Here is a 16,386-nt window from a genome sequence, read left to right as displayed (position 1 = left end):
AGTTCCGGAACCTCTTGAAAATGGTCACATGGCTGGTGGCCCCGCCCCCTGATCTCCAGACAGAGGGGAGTTGAGATTGCCCTCCGCGCTGCTAGGCAGCACGGAGGGCAATCTCAACTCCCCTCTGTCAGGAGATCAGGGGGCGGGGCCACCAGCCATGTGGCCATTTTCTCTGAGGGCAACCCACTGAGTTCCACCACCTCTTTTCCCAGAAAAAAAGCCCTGCTTAGAACACTTAGCAGAGTGCTATATTAAATTCTGATCTCAAAGACAGATGGCTTTTACAGTGAGGCAGAGACACTGAATGAACATTCATAGTACTAAAAAGGCGATGGCTGTTAGTTTTGTGTGAGGCGGATGGACTAGCGTTGTCTACATGTTCGCTTGTTCCTTGGTTTTCTTTATCCCGCTCTTTTTCCAATGAGCTCAGTGCACTCTACATAGTTCTCCATGTTGTCCTCACAACAACCCTGTGAAACCTGAAGCAGGTTAAGCTGAGAGAGAGTCACTGGTCCAGGATCACCTAGCAAGTGATCGGGGCAGACTCGTGGGGATTCGAACCTGAGTCTCCCAGGTCCTATTTTGACATTCCAACAATACTGTAAGCTTTGTGTGTTCTCCACTTCTAAGCAAACCAACCTTGCAATAACATCTCCAGAAACATTGCTTGGGAACGAAGAGGCAGAGATGCCGGGTACCTCGGAGGTTAAATCATTGTTCCTCCCTCCAAATGGCCTGTTTTCCAAAGCATGACTGCAGTCATGTGATGAATAACTAGGACATAATCAGATTTATTCCTAAGTAAACACATGCTCTGGCAGACATCCTTAAATGCAAAGAGACATCACCTCCGCAGCTCTCTGCCAATGTTTGCAAATCACCTAATCCCACAATCCTTAAATAAAGAAGTCCTTTAGCAACAGTAAAATGCTGTGAATTTAGAGGGAGGCCTTCATGATATCCAGAGCTTTTTTTCAGGGGGGATGCGGGGGAACGGAGTTCCGGCACCTCTTGAAAATACTTGGCAATAGTGCTCGAAAATAATACGGTTTCAAAGAATCCCACGTGTTTCTTCCTCATTTCCCTCTTGAGAGTTCCACCACCTCTTTTCCCAGAAAAAAAACCCTGATGATATCCATCAACGTGAGAGGTTTTCTGAAAGCAGGTTTAGCCAGAGTTTTAAAATGAAATCTAAGGCTGGGTGGCCCCATCCAGCCAGTGAAACATCAGTGTCTCTCTCACTCACTCACTCACTCACTTACACACACACACACACACACACACACACAAACACTGCAGCCTTCGCAAATTTTAAACAAGATATCATAAAATCTTAAAATTGCATTCAAAATGTGCAGAAAATATATTCCAATTACAGACAGGGCACCTTTGGGCTTGTATGTAATCTTTCATCAGATCAGTAATTACAGAACAGTTGTATTTATTATTACATTCATACCCCACTTTTCTTCTATAATGACACTATGGTGTACTGGTTAGAGTGTTGGACTAGGAAGTCAATATATAAATAACAAAACTCGTGGTAACCCCAGAGGCCTCTCCTCCGGGCACCTGCCACACCCCCACTTGCTTAGTGGCTGCACTGTGCGGATGTGTATACAGCCAACTACAGAAATCTAACGATGCAATCCTGTTGAAATCAATAGACTTAGAATGGAGTAATTCTACATAGGACTGCACTACATGCCAATTAACTGTACGAGTTTTCATTTACTTATTTAAGACATTTATAGAGCTGCCTTGAACTCCAAGGCGGTTAACAACAAGATAGCCATACAATGGCCTTTTAAAGCCAGTGTTAAAAATACTGAACCAGATGAGCCAAAAGTTCTAAAAGTTCAGCCTTACATCCCATTTGAAACAACAGAAAAGTTCACATCTGTAAAGAGACACAGGCTGTCAAATATGGTTGCCAACCTCCAGATGGTTGCTGGAGATCTCCCAGAACTATGACTTGATCTCCAGGTCAGAGAGATCAGCTCCCCTGGAAAAATGGCTGCTTTGAAAGGTGGACTTTGTGGCATTATACCCCGCTGACAGCCCTCCTGACAGCCCAACCCTGCCTTTCCTAGGCTCCGCCCTCAAAATCTCCAGGAATTTCACAACCCAGAGCTGGCAACCCTACTCAAACCCTAAAAGGAAAGGTCCACAAGGGAAGGATAGTGGAAGAAAGGAAAAGGAAGAGAAGAGGGATCAGTATAAGAAGAGATGGTTGTGGATTTTCCGGGCTGTACAGCCGTGGTCTTGGTGTTGTAGTTCCTGATGTTTCTCCAGCAGCTGTGGCTGGCATCTTCAGAGGTGTAGCACCAAAAGACAGAGATCTCTCTGTGTCTCAGTATGACACTAAGAGATCTCTGTCTTTTGGTGCTACACCTCTGAAGATGCCAGCCACAGCTGCTGGAGAAACGTCAGGAACTACAACGCCAAGACCACGGCTATACAGCCCGGAAAATCCACAACCATCATTCTCCGGCCATGAAAGCCTTCGACAATACAACAGTATAAGAAGAGCTTTGCTGGATTAGACTATCTAGTCCTGCATACTGTTTCATGCAGCAGTCAACCAGTTGCCCTGGAGGTCAACAAAGAGGGCACAGAGCACAAGACCTTCCACTGATGTTGTTTGGCAGCACTGGTATTCTGAGATTTGCTGCCTCTGTTCTTGGAGGTTCGTTTGACTTGTCATGGCTAGTAACCACGGATGGGCCTATCCTTCATAAATCAACCCTAACCTATTAAAGCTGTCTATACTTGCAGTGATCACTACCTCCACTGGCAGTGAATTGCACTAGTTGAGTAAAGTACTTCATTTTGTCTGTCCTATACCTATTGCCTATCAGCTTTGTCGAGTGTCCCTGAATTTTAGCATTATGCTTTCTCCACCCCATGCATAGGAAAGGTGCTTCAAACCCGTAATCATATTGATTGCCCTTGTGATAGCATCTGTCTTCCCTTGGGGCCACACTGACTTTTTTTTTTGCGCTGGTATTCTTTTGGGGAGGGTGAATGATCGTCTTTCGCTGGCCCTTTTAATAAATGTCACACTTGCCTTTGCAAACCCTTGGCACCTGGCATTTAGAGCGAGGTAGGAAGCAAGTCAATTAAATTTGCGTAGCTTTGCATATCTCACTCCCTTTGTTGTCTCATCCATGCAGCTGAGTGGATCACAGCCATCTGAGTCCCCTTTTAACACAATCTCCAAGCCAAACAAAGCCTCTCTCAAAAATCAGGTATTGTCTGGCAGCCTTGAAACTCAATAAAATCAAGCAGTGCAGTGAACACAGAAGGTGAGAGATGGAAAGGTGGAAGAAAAGAGATGCATTCGGAGTCAAAAGCTTTCAGAATTCCTTAATGGGCTGGGTGCAAAGCATAGTGCCAGGGAAAACAGCTCGTTTACACTGCTGCCCATTCGTTAGCTTTTTAATCACAAAAAAGCATTGTTATCTAGTAAACAGCACGTTGCACTAAGGCCAAAGAGACCCAGGTTCAAATCCCTCATGGCCATGAACGACATTAATTAATATTATCAACAAGAGCAAGAAACACTGCTTCTATCACATTCCTACATAAAGTGGCTGTAAACTACATAATCTCCCTATGGGATACAAAAATGTTTCTATTGCATTTCTGCATGAAGTAGTTGAAAAATACATAGTCTTCCTGTTGGACGCCCCACCCATATTATTATTATAATCATCATCATCAATATATATTAATAATTAATAATGCTATTAATATAGCCATATTATTATTAATCTGACCTATACTAGGCTTGCCAGACTCCAGGTAGGGTCTGGTGACCTCTCAGATGAGAGAGATCAGTTTCTCTGGGGCATTATATTAGGGTTGCTAGCTGCAAGTCAGGAAATTCCTGGTCATTTTGGGGGGCTGGAGCCTGGAAAGGACCAGTTTTGGGGAGGAATGGGACCTCAGAGGGAAATAAAGCCATAGACTCCACCCTCCAAAGCAGCTATGCTCTCCCAAAGAAATGTTCTCCATTGCCTGGAGATCAGTTGTAAATCCAGGAGCTTTCCAAGCCCCACCTGGAGGTTGGCAACCCTACTTATTCCAAACATTTCCATTAAATTTGCACAATTTTCAAATGTTATTTTTGTGTCCGTTGCAAATAACTTCAAAAAGGCTTTTTCATTCATATAGGATGACTGTATTACAGGGAGGAGGTCTCAGATGCCTCACTAATGAATTAGGAACCGTGTACTTCATCACCATGTTGCCGTACATACTATCTGTTGCCTTAAGTATGTGCTCCTATGCTTCAAGTATGATCCTACTGGGTAGTTCTGTGTTGTCAAATGTTTGTCCTGTTTCAGCATTTATTCAACCCTGTATTGGATTCTTGCTAATGCTATGTCTTTGTAAATTTGTATTTATTTACCCAATGGCAATGTTTATGGAAATGTCCTTGATATCGCCTGTACTATACTCGCCCTGTGTAATCTGCCTTGAGTCTCAGTGAGAAAGGGGGACTATAAATAAATAAATACATGGAGGTTGGTAAACCTACCCGCTCTGAGGTTCCTCCAGAAGGGAGCTTTGCCTCCCGAAAGCTCACACCCTGGAATTAATCTAGTCGGTCTATAAGGTCCAACTGGACCCTAACCTTGCTCTTCTACTACAGACCACACGGCTATCCACCTGAAACCCTACCTATGACATCCTCTGAGGCTTTGAAACTACGGTTGCCAGCTCTAAGTTGGGAAATTCCCGGAGATCTGGAGGGAGAAACCTGGAGAAAGTGGGGTTTGGGGAGGGAAAGGCCCTTGGCATGGCATAATTCCATAGAGTCCACCGCCAAAAGTAGCCACTTTCTCCAGGTGAACTGATCTCTGTGGCCTAGAGAACAGTTGTAATTCCAGGAGATCTCCAGCCACTACCTGGAGGCTAGCAACCCTATTTGAAACATACTGGGAAAGGAGCCCTTGGGCCACTCTCTTTTCCTTACTATTCTCTCCGACACTTTCGCCACTCTTCTCTCCGGTGCTCCCTTTTTTCTTTCACCCTCGCCCGCTAATAAAACCCCGGGCGATTCCCGCACTCTTCTCCCCACGCATCTCCTCCTTCGACCAGCATCTCCGCCCGTCCTTCTTCCTCCTCCTCCGCCCGTCCGTGCCGAATCTGCTGAGCGGAAGCGCGGCCATCTTTCCCCCTTCCGCGACCGGAAGTAGGCCGTCCGCCATTTTGTGTCCTGGGCCATGGCGAAGCTGAGGGGAGCGAAGCGGTGAGGAGCGGCCGGGCGACTCTGAGGCGGCTTCGCGCGCCTGGCGGCCATGTACGTGGGTCGGACGAGCGCGGCGGCGGCGGAGGCCAGGCCGGCGACGCCGCCGCGGATGATGCTGCCGGGAGCGGCTGGCGGGGGAGCGCTGCCCGCGGCGGCCTCCTCGTCCTCCTCCGCCACGGCTGGGGGTGTCAGCGGCGAAGGCGGCGGCAGCAGCGGAGGCCGCGTGGAGCTGCTGGTCTTCGGCTACGCCTGCAAGCTGTTCCGCGACGACGAGAAGGCGCTGCAGCAAGAGCAAGGCCGCCACCTCATCCCTTGGATGGGCGACGCCTCCATCATGATCGATAGGTCGGTGCCACGGAAAACCCCCGCCTGCCTCGCGCGCTGCTCTTGACGGGGGGGGGGGAGGCAGGGGGGAACAACCGTTGCGTCGCGCGCCCCTCTGCCAGGCAGGAGCCGAGAGGTGGGAAGGGGAGGCGGGGAGGGGGGGCGGAAGAAGCCTGGAAGGAAAGGCGGCCCTGCAAGCCGGAGGGTTGGGGGTCCAGGGTCACCTGAGGGGCCGGCAAGATATCCAGGGAATGCGCTTTCCAAGAGCCAAAGCTCCCTTCGTCAGATACAGGGAGGAGTGGAGATCCCCGAGCCTTTATATCCCATTCAGGAGGCAGGTGGGGTGAAGCAAAGAAGGGAGCCGGGATGTGATTTTTTTGTGTGGGTGTTGAATTTATTGTATGTATTTAATGTGTCCAGCAACACCTATCAAACTAACAAAATTTGTTAGTTATTAGCTGACTTTTTAAAGTTGTAGATCAAGATGGGTAGCCGTGTTTGTGTGAAACAGTAAAAAAAAGAGCGAAAGTCCGGTGACACCTATCAAACTAACAAAATTTGTGGAAGGGTAGGAGCTTTTGTGATTCACAGCTCACTTCTTCAGGTGGCCAGCGTTCCTTTACCCCACCTACCTCCTGACTGAGATTAAAAGTTTCAGGGATCTTCACTCCTCCAGATACCTTCAGGTACCTGAAAAAAAATGAGCTGTGACTCACAAAAGCTCATACCCTACCGCAAGTTTTGTTAATGTTATAGGTGCTACTGGACTCTTGTTCTTTTTTTTAGTTGTTTTTTAAACATTCTGTGATTTTTTTTGAAAAAATTGGTTTTAAGTCAAGTGGCAGCATAGAAGCCAACAAGATTTTTTAAAAATATTTTTATTTTTCAACCAAATAGAGATACAGAAAGAAAGAGGGGTAAGAAACAGTTTAAAATGTAAGTTGCAAGAACTATTGAAATATAGTAAGAGAAATCAACAAGATTTTTATGGTGCAATTGTGGTGGTGATGGAGGGTGCCCTCAAGTAATAGCTAACTTATAGCGACCCCTGACCAGGTTTTCATGGCAAGAGACTAACAGGTCCTTTGCCACTGTCTGCCTCTGCAATCCTGGTCTTCGTTGGAGGTCTCTCATCCAATTACTGATCAAGGCTAACCCTGTTTAGCTTCTGAGATCTAAGGAGATCAGGCTTACCTGGGCTATCCAGGTCAGGACAGAGTGCAATCCTAAACAGAGTTAATTCCAGTCTAAGGCCATTGATTTCAGGGTTTTTTGGCTAGAGTAGCTCCTTTTAGGATTGCGCTGTTGATGCATAAGCTTTTGAGAATCAACGCTCCCTTCCAGCCACTGCATTGGTGTCTGAAGAAGGGAGCCCTGACTTTCAAAAGCTGACAACCTGAAAAGCTTGCAGGTCTCTAAAGGTGCCATTGGATTCAAAGCCTGCATCATGTGGTTTTTCAGGATTTTATCCCACTTCATAGGAGGTTTTTTTTTTTTTTTGATGTTATGGATGTTTCTTGATATTTGGCACCCTGCACGTTAGTAGCACCATAGGTTTTGGGACCTAGCAACAACAGCACCTCGAAAAAGAGCAGGGTTTGAGTCTACGGGCACCTTAGAGACCAACAAGCTTTTCAGAATGTCAGTTTTTGAGTCAGAGCTTATCTGAAGAAGGGAGCTCTGACTCTCAAAAGCTTACACCCTGAAAATTGTGTTGGTCTCTAAGGTGCCACTGGACTCAGCTCCTGCTGTTCTACTGCAGACCAACACAGCTACCCAGCTATAACTATTCAGGAGGTAAAGGTAGAGTGTAGCTTGATTAGTACAGAAATTAGAATCTTATGTCTGTAGTCAGCCCCATTGTTCTGAACTTGTAAATGAACTCAAGTTCAGCAATCTCATGTTGTGATCTGCTCTTGAAGCTTCTTTATTTGAGGACAACCCCTTTTTGGTCAGGAATGGAATGTTCTGGAAGATTAAAATATTTTCCCACTGTTTTTGGAGTGTTGTGATTTTTAATGGTTTATTTTGCATTGCTTATATATAAATGGTACAAAAGCATATAGTGTCTAAATGGCAGAAAACAAACAAATCAGGAAGGTCAGCAGGTAGAACAAAAAGGGCCATAATGAGTTGGATCCTGTGGATCCACTTTTAGGTCAGCGGTGGAATGCCTGGAAGATTAAAATGTTCTCTCATGGATTTTTGAGTGTTGTGATTCTTAATATCAATCAGATTTATGTCCATTTATTCTTTTGGGTAGGGGCTGGCCTGTTTGTCCAGTGTAGAGAGTGGAAAGGTATTGCTGACACTTGTTAGCATATCAGACTTTGGAAGATGAACAAGTGAATGAACCTGAGATGGTTCTCACCACTGATTCTAATTTCTGCTGTACTCAGCTGCATTGTACCTTTCCTTCCTGGTTTTCCTTCATCCCGCCTACCTTCTGACTGGGATTAAACGTTTCAGAGATCTTCACTCCTCCTTGTATCTGACGAAGAGAGCTTTGACTCTGGGAAGCTCATACTCTGACAATTTTGTTGGTCTGTAAGGTGCCACTGGACTCAGATCCTGCTGTTCTACTGCAGACCAATATGGCTACCCACCTAAAACAAAGTTAAAATGAGAGAGGATGTCAAATATGTGTACGCATTCAAAATTGACTGTGCCTGTACACACAATATGAGGAATTCATGGTCAACGTAGACGTGATTTTATCTCGTTCCTATGTTGAGAAATTGTTAGGTTACGTTTGACGTATACAGCTGCTGTGGGATCGAAAGTCCCTGTTTAACCGTGTGCTGGTCCTTGGTTTTATTTTTAAAGTGGATGTGTGTTGGCTGTTTCTTACAAACATGGACATGTGTTCATGAAGAATGGTGGACTGTCATGTGTGTGTGGATGACAAACACGTAGGATAAAAGTTGTCTTTATGGTATAAAAAAAGTAAAATATATGCAAGTGTGTATATATAAGCGTATTATGTATATAAAATAAACACACGTGTATATAATAAAGATTTTTCTTACGATATCACAAAGAAAGAAAATATATTCAGATGTGTTTTTGAACAATTATTAAAAATTAAAATGTACATGTATGTATATATAATAATAGTTCATTCGTATACTGTTATTGGGACAGATTAGTGCCCATTCAGTGGTGAACAAAGTCAGTGTTATTGTTATCCCCACAAGGCAGCTGGGGACTTGGGGCTGAGAGGAATGGCTCACTCAAAGCCACCTGTGAGTTCATGGCAGTAGTGAGATTTGAACCAACATAGTACTGTATATTACTCATATAATAATTTGTTGTGTGAATAACTAAAAATATATGCATGTGTATCTATTTTTAAACATAGGTGCCCATGAATGTGTATACATATTTATATAAGTGTGAATATACATATATTTTATACATAAGTAGGAATATATATCCATATAATTGTAAAATATATGTAAATACAATATATATATCTGAAGTTGGGCTGGGTAGCCATCAATATGCAGATGACACTTGGCTCTGTCTTGTGCTTTCAGCTTCTCTGGGAGGTTCTAGAAACTGAACAGGTCTCTGGAGGCAGTCTTGAGATGGATGAGGGCTAACAAACTGAAACTGAATCCTGACAAAACGGAAGTGTTACTGGTGATGGGGGGAAATATGACCTGAGAATGGGGATTTCTCCCATTCTGGACGGGGTTGCCCTCATCCTAAAGGAGCAGGTCCATTGCTTGTGGTATTGCTGAACCTGGGCCTCAAGTTGGCTAAACAGGTGGCAGTGGTGGCTGGGGTACTTTTCCCCAGCTTCAGCCATTGCTGGACAGGAAAGTTGTTACTGTGGTGCATGCCCAGGTAACATCTAAATTAGATTACTGCACTGCGCTCTGTGTGGAGCTTCCCTTGAAAAGTGTGCAGGAGGTACAGTGGTACAGAATGTTGTGGCCAGAATGTTGATTGGAGTGCATTGTAGGGGCCATATCACCCCAGTCTTGTTCCGTCTACACTGGCTTCCAATTTGCTTTTGGTTCCAATTTAAGGGGCTAGTATTGACTGTTAAAGCTTGAGTCCGGCATATGGCTTATTCCCATGTGAACCTACCTATGTTCTCCAGTCCCCTTTGGAAGCCCTGCTTTGTGTGCCTCTGCCATCTGAAGATAGATGGTGACGAGACGACTCAAGAAACAGCCTTCTTGGTTGTGGGGACAAAACTATGGAACGCCTTCCCCTGGGAGATTTGGTTTTGTTTGGCATTCCTTCACTGTTATTGACCCTCCTACCTGGTTGTAGTGTTGTGTGTGTTTGTGTATTAATATATTTTATTGAATTGTTTAAATATTTTACATACACTTTATTTGATGCTCAATGATGTAATGTTTGATGCTTAAGTGTTGTAATGTTTTGATGTTCACCTCATTTGTGAGGCTATTTGTGTGGAAAGGCAACATATACATCTTTTAGATAAATAACTTTACACACTTTTGAGTGCGTACATATATTTATACATATATGAAATATAGAATAAAGTTGGCAATTAAATTGCCCTTATGACTTTAAAACAAACAGACTGGCTCTTGTGCCTCTTGCAGCAGTTTGAATGAAGAAGAAAATTCAGTAATTAAGTTTTTCCTTCAGTGGCAACAGAGGGGGGGAAATGTGAAAACCGTCCCCTCCTGAAATTCAAGTGGGGTGCTATAAAGAGACACATGTACTCTTATACCTTTATCTGTAGCTTAAGATGCAGCAGTTAAACAGGGTACACTTTTCCCATCATCACCCCCCCCCCTCCACAAAGGAAAGGATGCTTCGCCTGAAGAATAGCAGACTCTAGCTGCTGTAAAAGGCACACGAGCTTTGCCAGTTTTAAGCCAGCATGTTTTATAATTGCTGTCTTTTTTAAATTGACAGTGGTCTTGCCTTTCTATGGCAGCCTGTTACAGTGAAGCTTTTCCTTCCATGGTGGCAGAGAGAAATAAGTGATGCAAAAAACGTTCCCTGCTCGGTTTTTGCATATTAGCTGTTGATAAAAGCACAGGGGCAAAGCAAATAGAACTTTTAAAAATTGGTGCAGGATCCCAGGCTTCTGACAAGGTTGATGAAAGAGCCCCTGGCATCTCCCATCCTTTCTTCCTCCCTGGCAGAGGGTTACTGTGTTACTGGGCCCACCCTGCTGTGGGGTGATCTCCTTTTCAAACCAAACTTCATAATGGCTTCTCTTAATAAAAAGGAGGCTGACTTTTTTTTGTACGCCTAATGAGGAACGTAATGATACATTGAATTTTTCTGCAGATTGTGTATGGATTTGCAAGTTAGTTAATCCTGTCTGGTTCTGTGGTATTTGATAGCCTTTGGTGCTGCTTGTCTGTGACATATGTGGAATGACAGTCATGTCTACTTTAACTTTCAACAAGGCATGTCATACATAGACCAGTAATGACAGGATGTGCAGCTTTAACTGTTGGTAGTGTTTCACATGCAAATTTTTGAGCTTTGTTCTCTTCCCATGCTTATATCACATGTTCACAGAGTTTTTCCTTCAGAGTTGTCAGAGTGACATGAATTTTAACAGCAGCACTGGGCAGTAGGGTCAGCTGGAACATCGCCGCAGCTTTAAGGCACAGTTAGTTTTGTGGATGTTGAGAAGTTGATCCTGTGATTCCTGCATCCAAGCCCAACATTTTTGATATGTTAACTACATTGGTGTTTAATAATGTGTCTGACATAGTGAAGGCTAGGTGTACTTGTCATTTAGTTAAGTGACTGCTGTTGCTCCCAAAGTAATTTGTGGCCTGCTTGCCTTTATGATGAATTGTAGAATTTCTTAGAAACTTTAAATCCTGACTACTGGTCATTAAATGGAACTCCTACAATAGTTTGTGGTTTGGAGGGTATCATAGTTCAAACAAAATCATGTAGATAGCTTTCTGGTTGCATCAGGCTGAATTTTTTCCCCATAGGATTGGATAATCTTTGGGTATAACTATAGTTCAGTGTCTGGTTGGATAGGGAGTCTGTGCGAAGTGATACTGAAATCAATGTGGTTTCGGTCTAAGTAAAGTTCTCCATGAACTGAGGTGATTCTGAGGGCTTTGGTTTGAAAAGGAGCATGCGGCATATTGTAGATGTTTGCTCTTTCCATTTCTCTTCCACAATAGTCTTGCCAGTTAGCAATAATTTCAGGCTCCAAAGTGGAGAAGACCCCACTTTGGATAAATATTGCAGCATTGATATTACAAAATAGGCTAGGCTGAGGAAGTTCCTTGCAGTTGGACCTCAAAATGAGTAAAGACATCTGTAGAGGTTCTTTGTACATTAGAAAGTGGTATGGAAATAATGCATGCCTTGATTTTTCTGCTTGACCAGACAAGTTTTCCCACTTTCTAGTATTTGTATTGAAGTGGTATACAGAAGATTGGTTTCAAGAACTTGGTTACACAGATTGAATGGCAGTTTAAACTTGAGGGCCTTGCTTGATTCTGAAGTATCCATTAAAAAAAAGTGGGTAGTTTATATGTACATTTTTTTCTTATCTCCTCCTTTTCTGAAGGTGTAGTGCAGAATAAAAGCTAGTAAGAGATGTCATTTGGATTTCCTTGCAGCCATAGTTTGGAATGAATTAGCTGTGGAAAATGGTGGGAGCAAACTGTACATATGCACATGGATCTTTAAACCAATTAATCTACATTTGTAAATTAAGGAGGTTTGACCATTATGTTCTTGACTACAATATTGGACTGGTTTAATTTGCTAACTAAATTAGTGGAGGAAAATGTTCAGGCAGCTAAAAATATGGCAGAAGTATTTGAAAGCCTTTTCTATCTCTCCATTATTCACCATCTTTGGAAATCCGTGTTGTTATCGTCCGCAACCCAGAATAATTGTTCAATTTCTGCAGAAGTAATCTTGGAATTGAACGATTCAAGGCAAAAACTCCTTTGGAGAAATTCTTTTTAATTACTAAGGCTGGTGGGCTGCTTGCATTGTTTTTGAGCTAGCCCTCTCTGCCAAATTTTGTATGCAAGATCCATCCAAGACTGGTGGGATTTACTATGGCTTTTCCATCAGCTCACTTTTGCCTGATCCCAAGGAAAATATTGGACTAGCTTAATTGTTCAGTGTAGCCCTGCAGATGAGTCCATAGATACCACTAGACTTCTTGCTGACCCAGACATATGAGGCACTTCTGCAGTTTACAAAAATATCCATGCTTGGTTACCTGAAGGCAATTTTTACTTGCTCCAGGTGACTAGCGGCGTGGCTGCTTGGAAGCCAGAACTAAATAATTTATACCTGGTTGAAGGGTATAGTATGCCTCTGAGCATTTTTGTTGTTAACTTCTACAATGAACCTCCTTAAATTGCACAATTGTATTACTGTTCCTATGTATGTGTGTCTCTCTATCACATAACCCAGGACTTCTTTCCTCAGCCAAATGGCTAGGGGCCGAGCCTAGCCATGATTTTACCTCCAATGGACGCAAGTTTCTTTGGTGAAGATTTCTCCTGAGAGTTCGAGGCTAGCAGAAAGAAGCGAGGAAATTGACACCGTTTGGTTCTTACGGATAGGTATTTATGTATTTGGGTTTGTGTAAATGTAAGCTATTTTGACTTTCCAGAAAAAAAAAATTAGCAAGGGAGTATTGAATGGTTGAACCATAAACGGTAAGAACTATAAAGGAATTGATTCATCTTTAAATTAAGTTATTTTGCCTTTAATCATACTAGTCCTTTAGTGGGGAGCTGAGACTTTTTTTTTAAATAAAAGAACTTTGTAGTGGGCAAGAAGTGATTAGTCAGATTAAATTAGTCTGAAGTTAACTGATTTAAATCTTTCTTTTCCAATTTTTATGTGGTAAGTATGTCTATATTGGCAGAAACCCAAGTCCAAAGTTCTTCCATTGACCATCCTTTTCATGTTGCAGGTATGATGGGCGTGGTCACCTGCATGACCTTTCTGAATATGATGCTGAGTATTCTACATGGAACAGAGATTACCAGTTGTCTGAAGAGGAGGCTAGAATAGAAGCCCTCTGTGATGAAGAGAGGTATTTAGCCTTGCATACGGACTTGCTTGAGGAGGAGGCAAGGCAAGGTATTGCTCAAGGATAACTTCCAGAGTTAGAGAACATATTTAAAGTAACTTTTTAAAAAATTAAACTTGTTCCCACTCATTTTATACTCACTCTTTCTGATATTATTTTGACAGTACCCAGTGGATTCGAAAAACAGGCGTCTTTGCGTATCTGAGAGGACCTCAGGATAGTTTATATATAGAGCCACACAGAAATTGCCCGTTTTGAGGGCAGGCTGAGAATTGAGACACTTTTAACTGTTCTTCCTTAACAGTATTGTATGAATGAAAGTTCATGTCTTTTTCTGTGCTTGATGTCAGATTGATTAACTCTTAAGACACTTATCTCGGCAGGAGAAAAATGATCAGCAAAAAACATGCCTTCTGCCCCCTTCCTTTTGGGTTTTCAGTAACTTATTGGCAGAAGTCTCATTGTCTACAGATGACCATGTGGTGAACTTGCTTTAATGTTTGTATTTGGATGTTAGGAATAAACCGTTAACATACATTCTATTTTTTTAAAAAAAAAAGCTCAGACTATAACAAATGAGTTCATGTTTTAATTGGATTTTACGTTTTTGTTCCAAGAGGAAGAATATAAGAGGTTGAGTGAAGCATTGGCAGAAGATGGTACCTATAACGCAGTGGGATTCACTTATAGTAGTGATTATTATGATCCTTCTGAACCCACTGAGGAAGAGGAACAGCCTTCAAAAGCAAAAGGTAATAGATTCCGTGGATTAAGAGGGCAACAGACTATTCTTTGTTCAGAAATAGCACTTCTTGGCTCAGAATGTGACTTGTAACGGGAGATTGGAGGAGGGGGAATGTCTTCCAACATTATTTATGAAATGCAGTCTACCTCCTTGCAGAATCATGCTGAGGTTGTTTGATGTGATGTTGTAAAAGGAGAAGTGAGGAGGAACAGAAGTTGCAGAAAGAAGGATAAACTTCTTCCCAACACCTTTAGTTTTGCATATCAGGGCCAGGTCAAAGAGAAGACATGGCAGCACCTTCTCAGAGCAAGGTGCCCTCTTGAGTCGTGTACCTGGGTGAACTGATGCATGACTTTTTAACAGGCTTTAGAGCATTTCTGCTGTGCTTTTCTGCCATTAGTGTCCAAGATACAATACTTAAAAGAAGCATAAATAAATGCACAAGTGTGCCAAACACACAAATATGTATAGCTGAGAAGATTAGTCAAGATGAGAATATGCCAAAGGCCCAGGTAAATGGAATCAACTTTCACTGTATTCAAAAGGGTTTTTATTTTAGCATGTGTGATAGCAGAATCACCCTGGTAGTGTGTGCCTTCACACTTGGAAGGCAGCAAGGCCACCATACAACATAGTGTTTCATAAAATCAAAGCACAACCTCCTGTGAGGGAAGGTAATTTTTGCTCTCTCCTTTGCGTATGGCTCATTCAGTCACTCAAAATGCAAAGAGACCGTAGAATTAGCCACCCTGGCATGGGCTGGCAAGAAGCCTAGAGCAGTTAGGCACAGCAGTAACTTCTTCCTGTGGGTGAGTGTTTTGGGGCTCACAGGAGCCTTTGATTTCCTGCAGCATGCTATGAGTCTCTCATAGCAGCTCATTGTGTTATGACATACAGTTTGAAAATTACTGGTTTACAGAAGTCAAAATATGTAATTAGCAAAGTTGTCCTGGAATGCATCTAACTCTCTAGGTAATTCTCCTAAGCATTTTGGAAAATATGCTGGCCTTTTTCTTACTGTAGAAACTTTATACTAAACAATATTCATTGCATGGGCTTTTTAGGCAAAAAATATTTTGCAAATTCTCTTTAAAAATTGGATTTTTTTTTAATTTGTATCCCACCTTTCTCCTTACTGGTGACCCAAAGTGGCTTACATCACTCTCTTCTCCTCCACTGTTTTCCTCACAACAACCCTGTGAGGTGGGTTAGGCTGAGAGTATGTGACTAGCCCAAGGACACCAGGCAAGCTTCCATGGCAGAGCAATAACATTTAGTAGTGACAAGGCACAGCCTTATGGCAAACCTTGCAGTGCATTTGCAGAATTTTCAGCATCACTGGAGAGAAACAGATGTTCCTCAGGCAGAGCATTAAAGCAGGCTCCCCATAGTGAACGTATTTGTCTAGAAGTGTCTACCAGAACATGCTTTCGTGGAACAGAAGGGGTTTGAACAGCAATTTGGCAGGAAATGCTTGAAAATATTGGGAAAGTGCAGGTAGTTATTAAACAGATGAAGAGATTTATCTTTTCCAGTCTGTGCAGAATTTGGGACAAAGAGCGGATGCACTGCTTTGCAGCCTGTCTGTGTCATTGCAGAACAGAATTTTGCCATTTAAGCTGCAATGCTGTGCAGATTTAGGTGCAGTTGTAACTTGCATCAACAGGATGGATAGAGATTTCCCTTTAGGGATTTCCTTTAAAGTTTTTAAAGTTGGTCAGATTGAGTGCTTAATTAGTGAAGCCCACCCTCAGAACCAATTCATGCAGTAAGTTATCTATTGCATTTATAGACCCCTGCCATAGTTCCCAAACAGTTTGGACTTTTCTGTTTTGATTAAGTCAATACATGCTTTTGGATCGGCTGTCATACATCCAGAAGCATTATTGTGGGAGAAAAGGGGGTGGTTGTAGAAGAAGGATAACAATATAAAATGAAACTATTAAAATGATATTTATCTATATAAAATAGCTTGGAAGTAAGTTTGGCTGACAACAAAAGTAGAGATTTTTGTTGTGT

The 16,386-nt window shown here is 42.7% G+C and overlaps 1 protein-coding gene across 5 annotated transcripts in view; it reads left to right on the top strand.

Annotated features, from left to right (window-relative positions):
• The first annotated feature begins 5,239 nt into the window (after positions 1-5,239).
• The window catches only part of SFSWAP (splicing factor SWAP), a 105,846-nt gene continuing 94,699 nt past the window's right edge, over positions 5,240-16,386 (top strand). For 3 of the 5 annotated variants that reach the window (XM_054997074.1, XM_054997075.1, XM_054997073.1), the window contains exons 1-3: positions 5,240-5,605; positions 13,503-13,672; positions 14,240-14,374. In XM_054997074.1, the coding sequence (XP_054853049.1) occupies positions 5,310-5,605; positions 13,503-13,672; positions 14,240-14,374 (601 nt within the window). In that variant the 5' untranslated portion in view covers positions 5,240-5,309. Of the gene's footprint in view, positions 5,606-8,617; positions 13,673-14,239; positions 14,375-16,386 lie in introns of those variants that run through there. The other 2 variants (XM_054997077.1, XM_054997076.1) reach the window with 2 other exon arrangements.

The sequence above is a fragment of the Eublepharis macularius genome, chromosome 13, assembly GCF_028583425.1.
Source record: "Eublepharis macularius isolate TG4126 chromosome 13, MPM_Emac_v1.0, whole genome shotgun sequence".
Classification (NCBI taxonomy): domain Eukaryota; kingdom Metazoa; phylum Chordata; class Lepidosauria; order Squamata; family Eublepharidae; genus Eublepharis; species Eublepharis macularius.
This window is presented reverse-complemented; position numbering and strand designations above follow the sequence as displayed.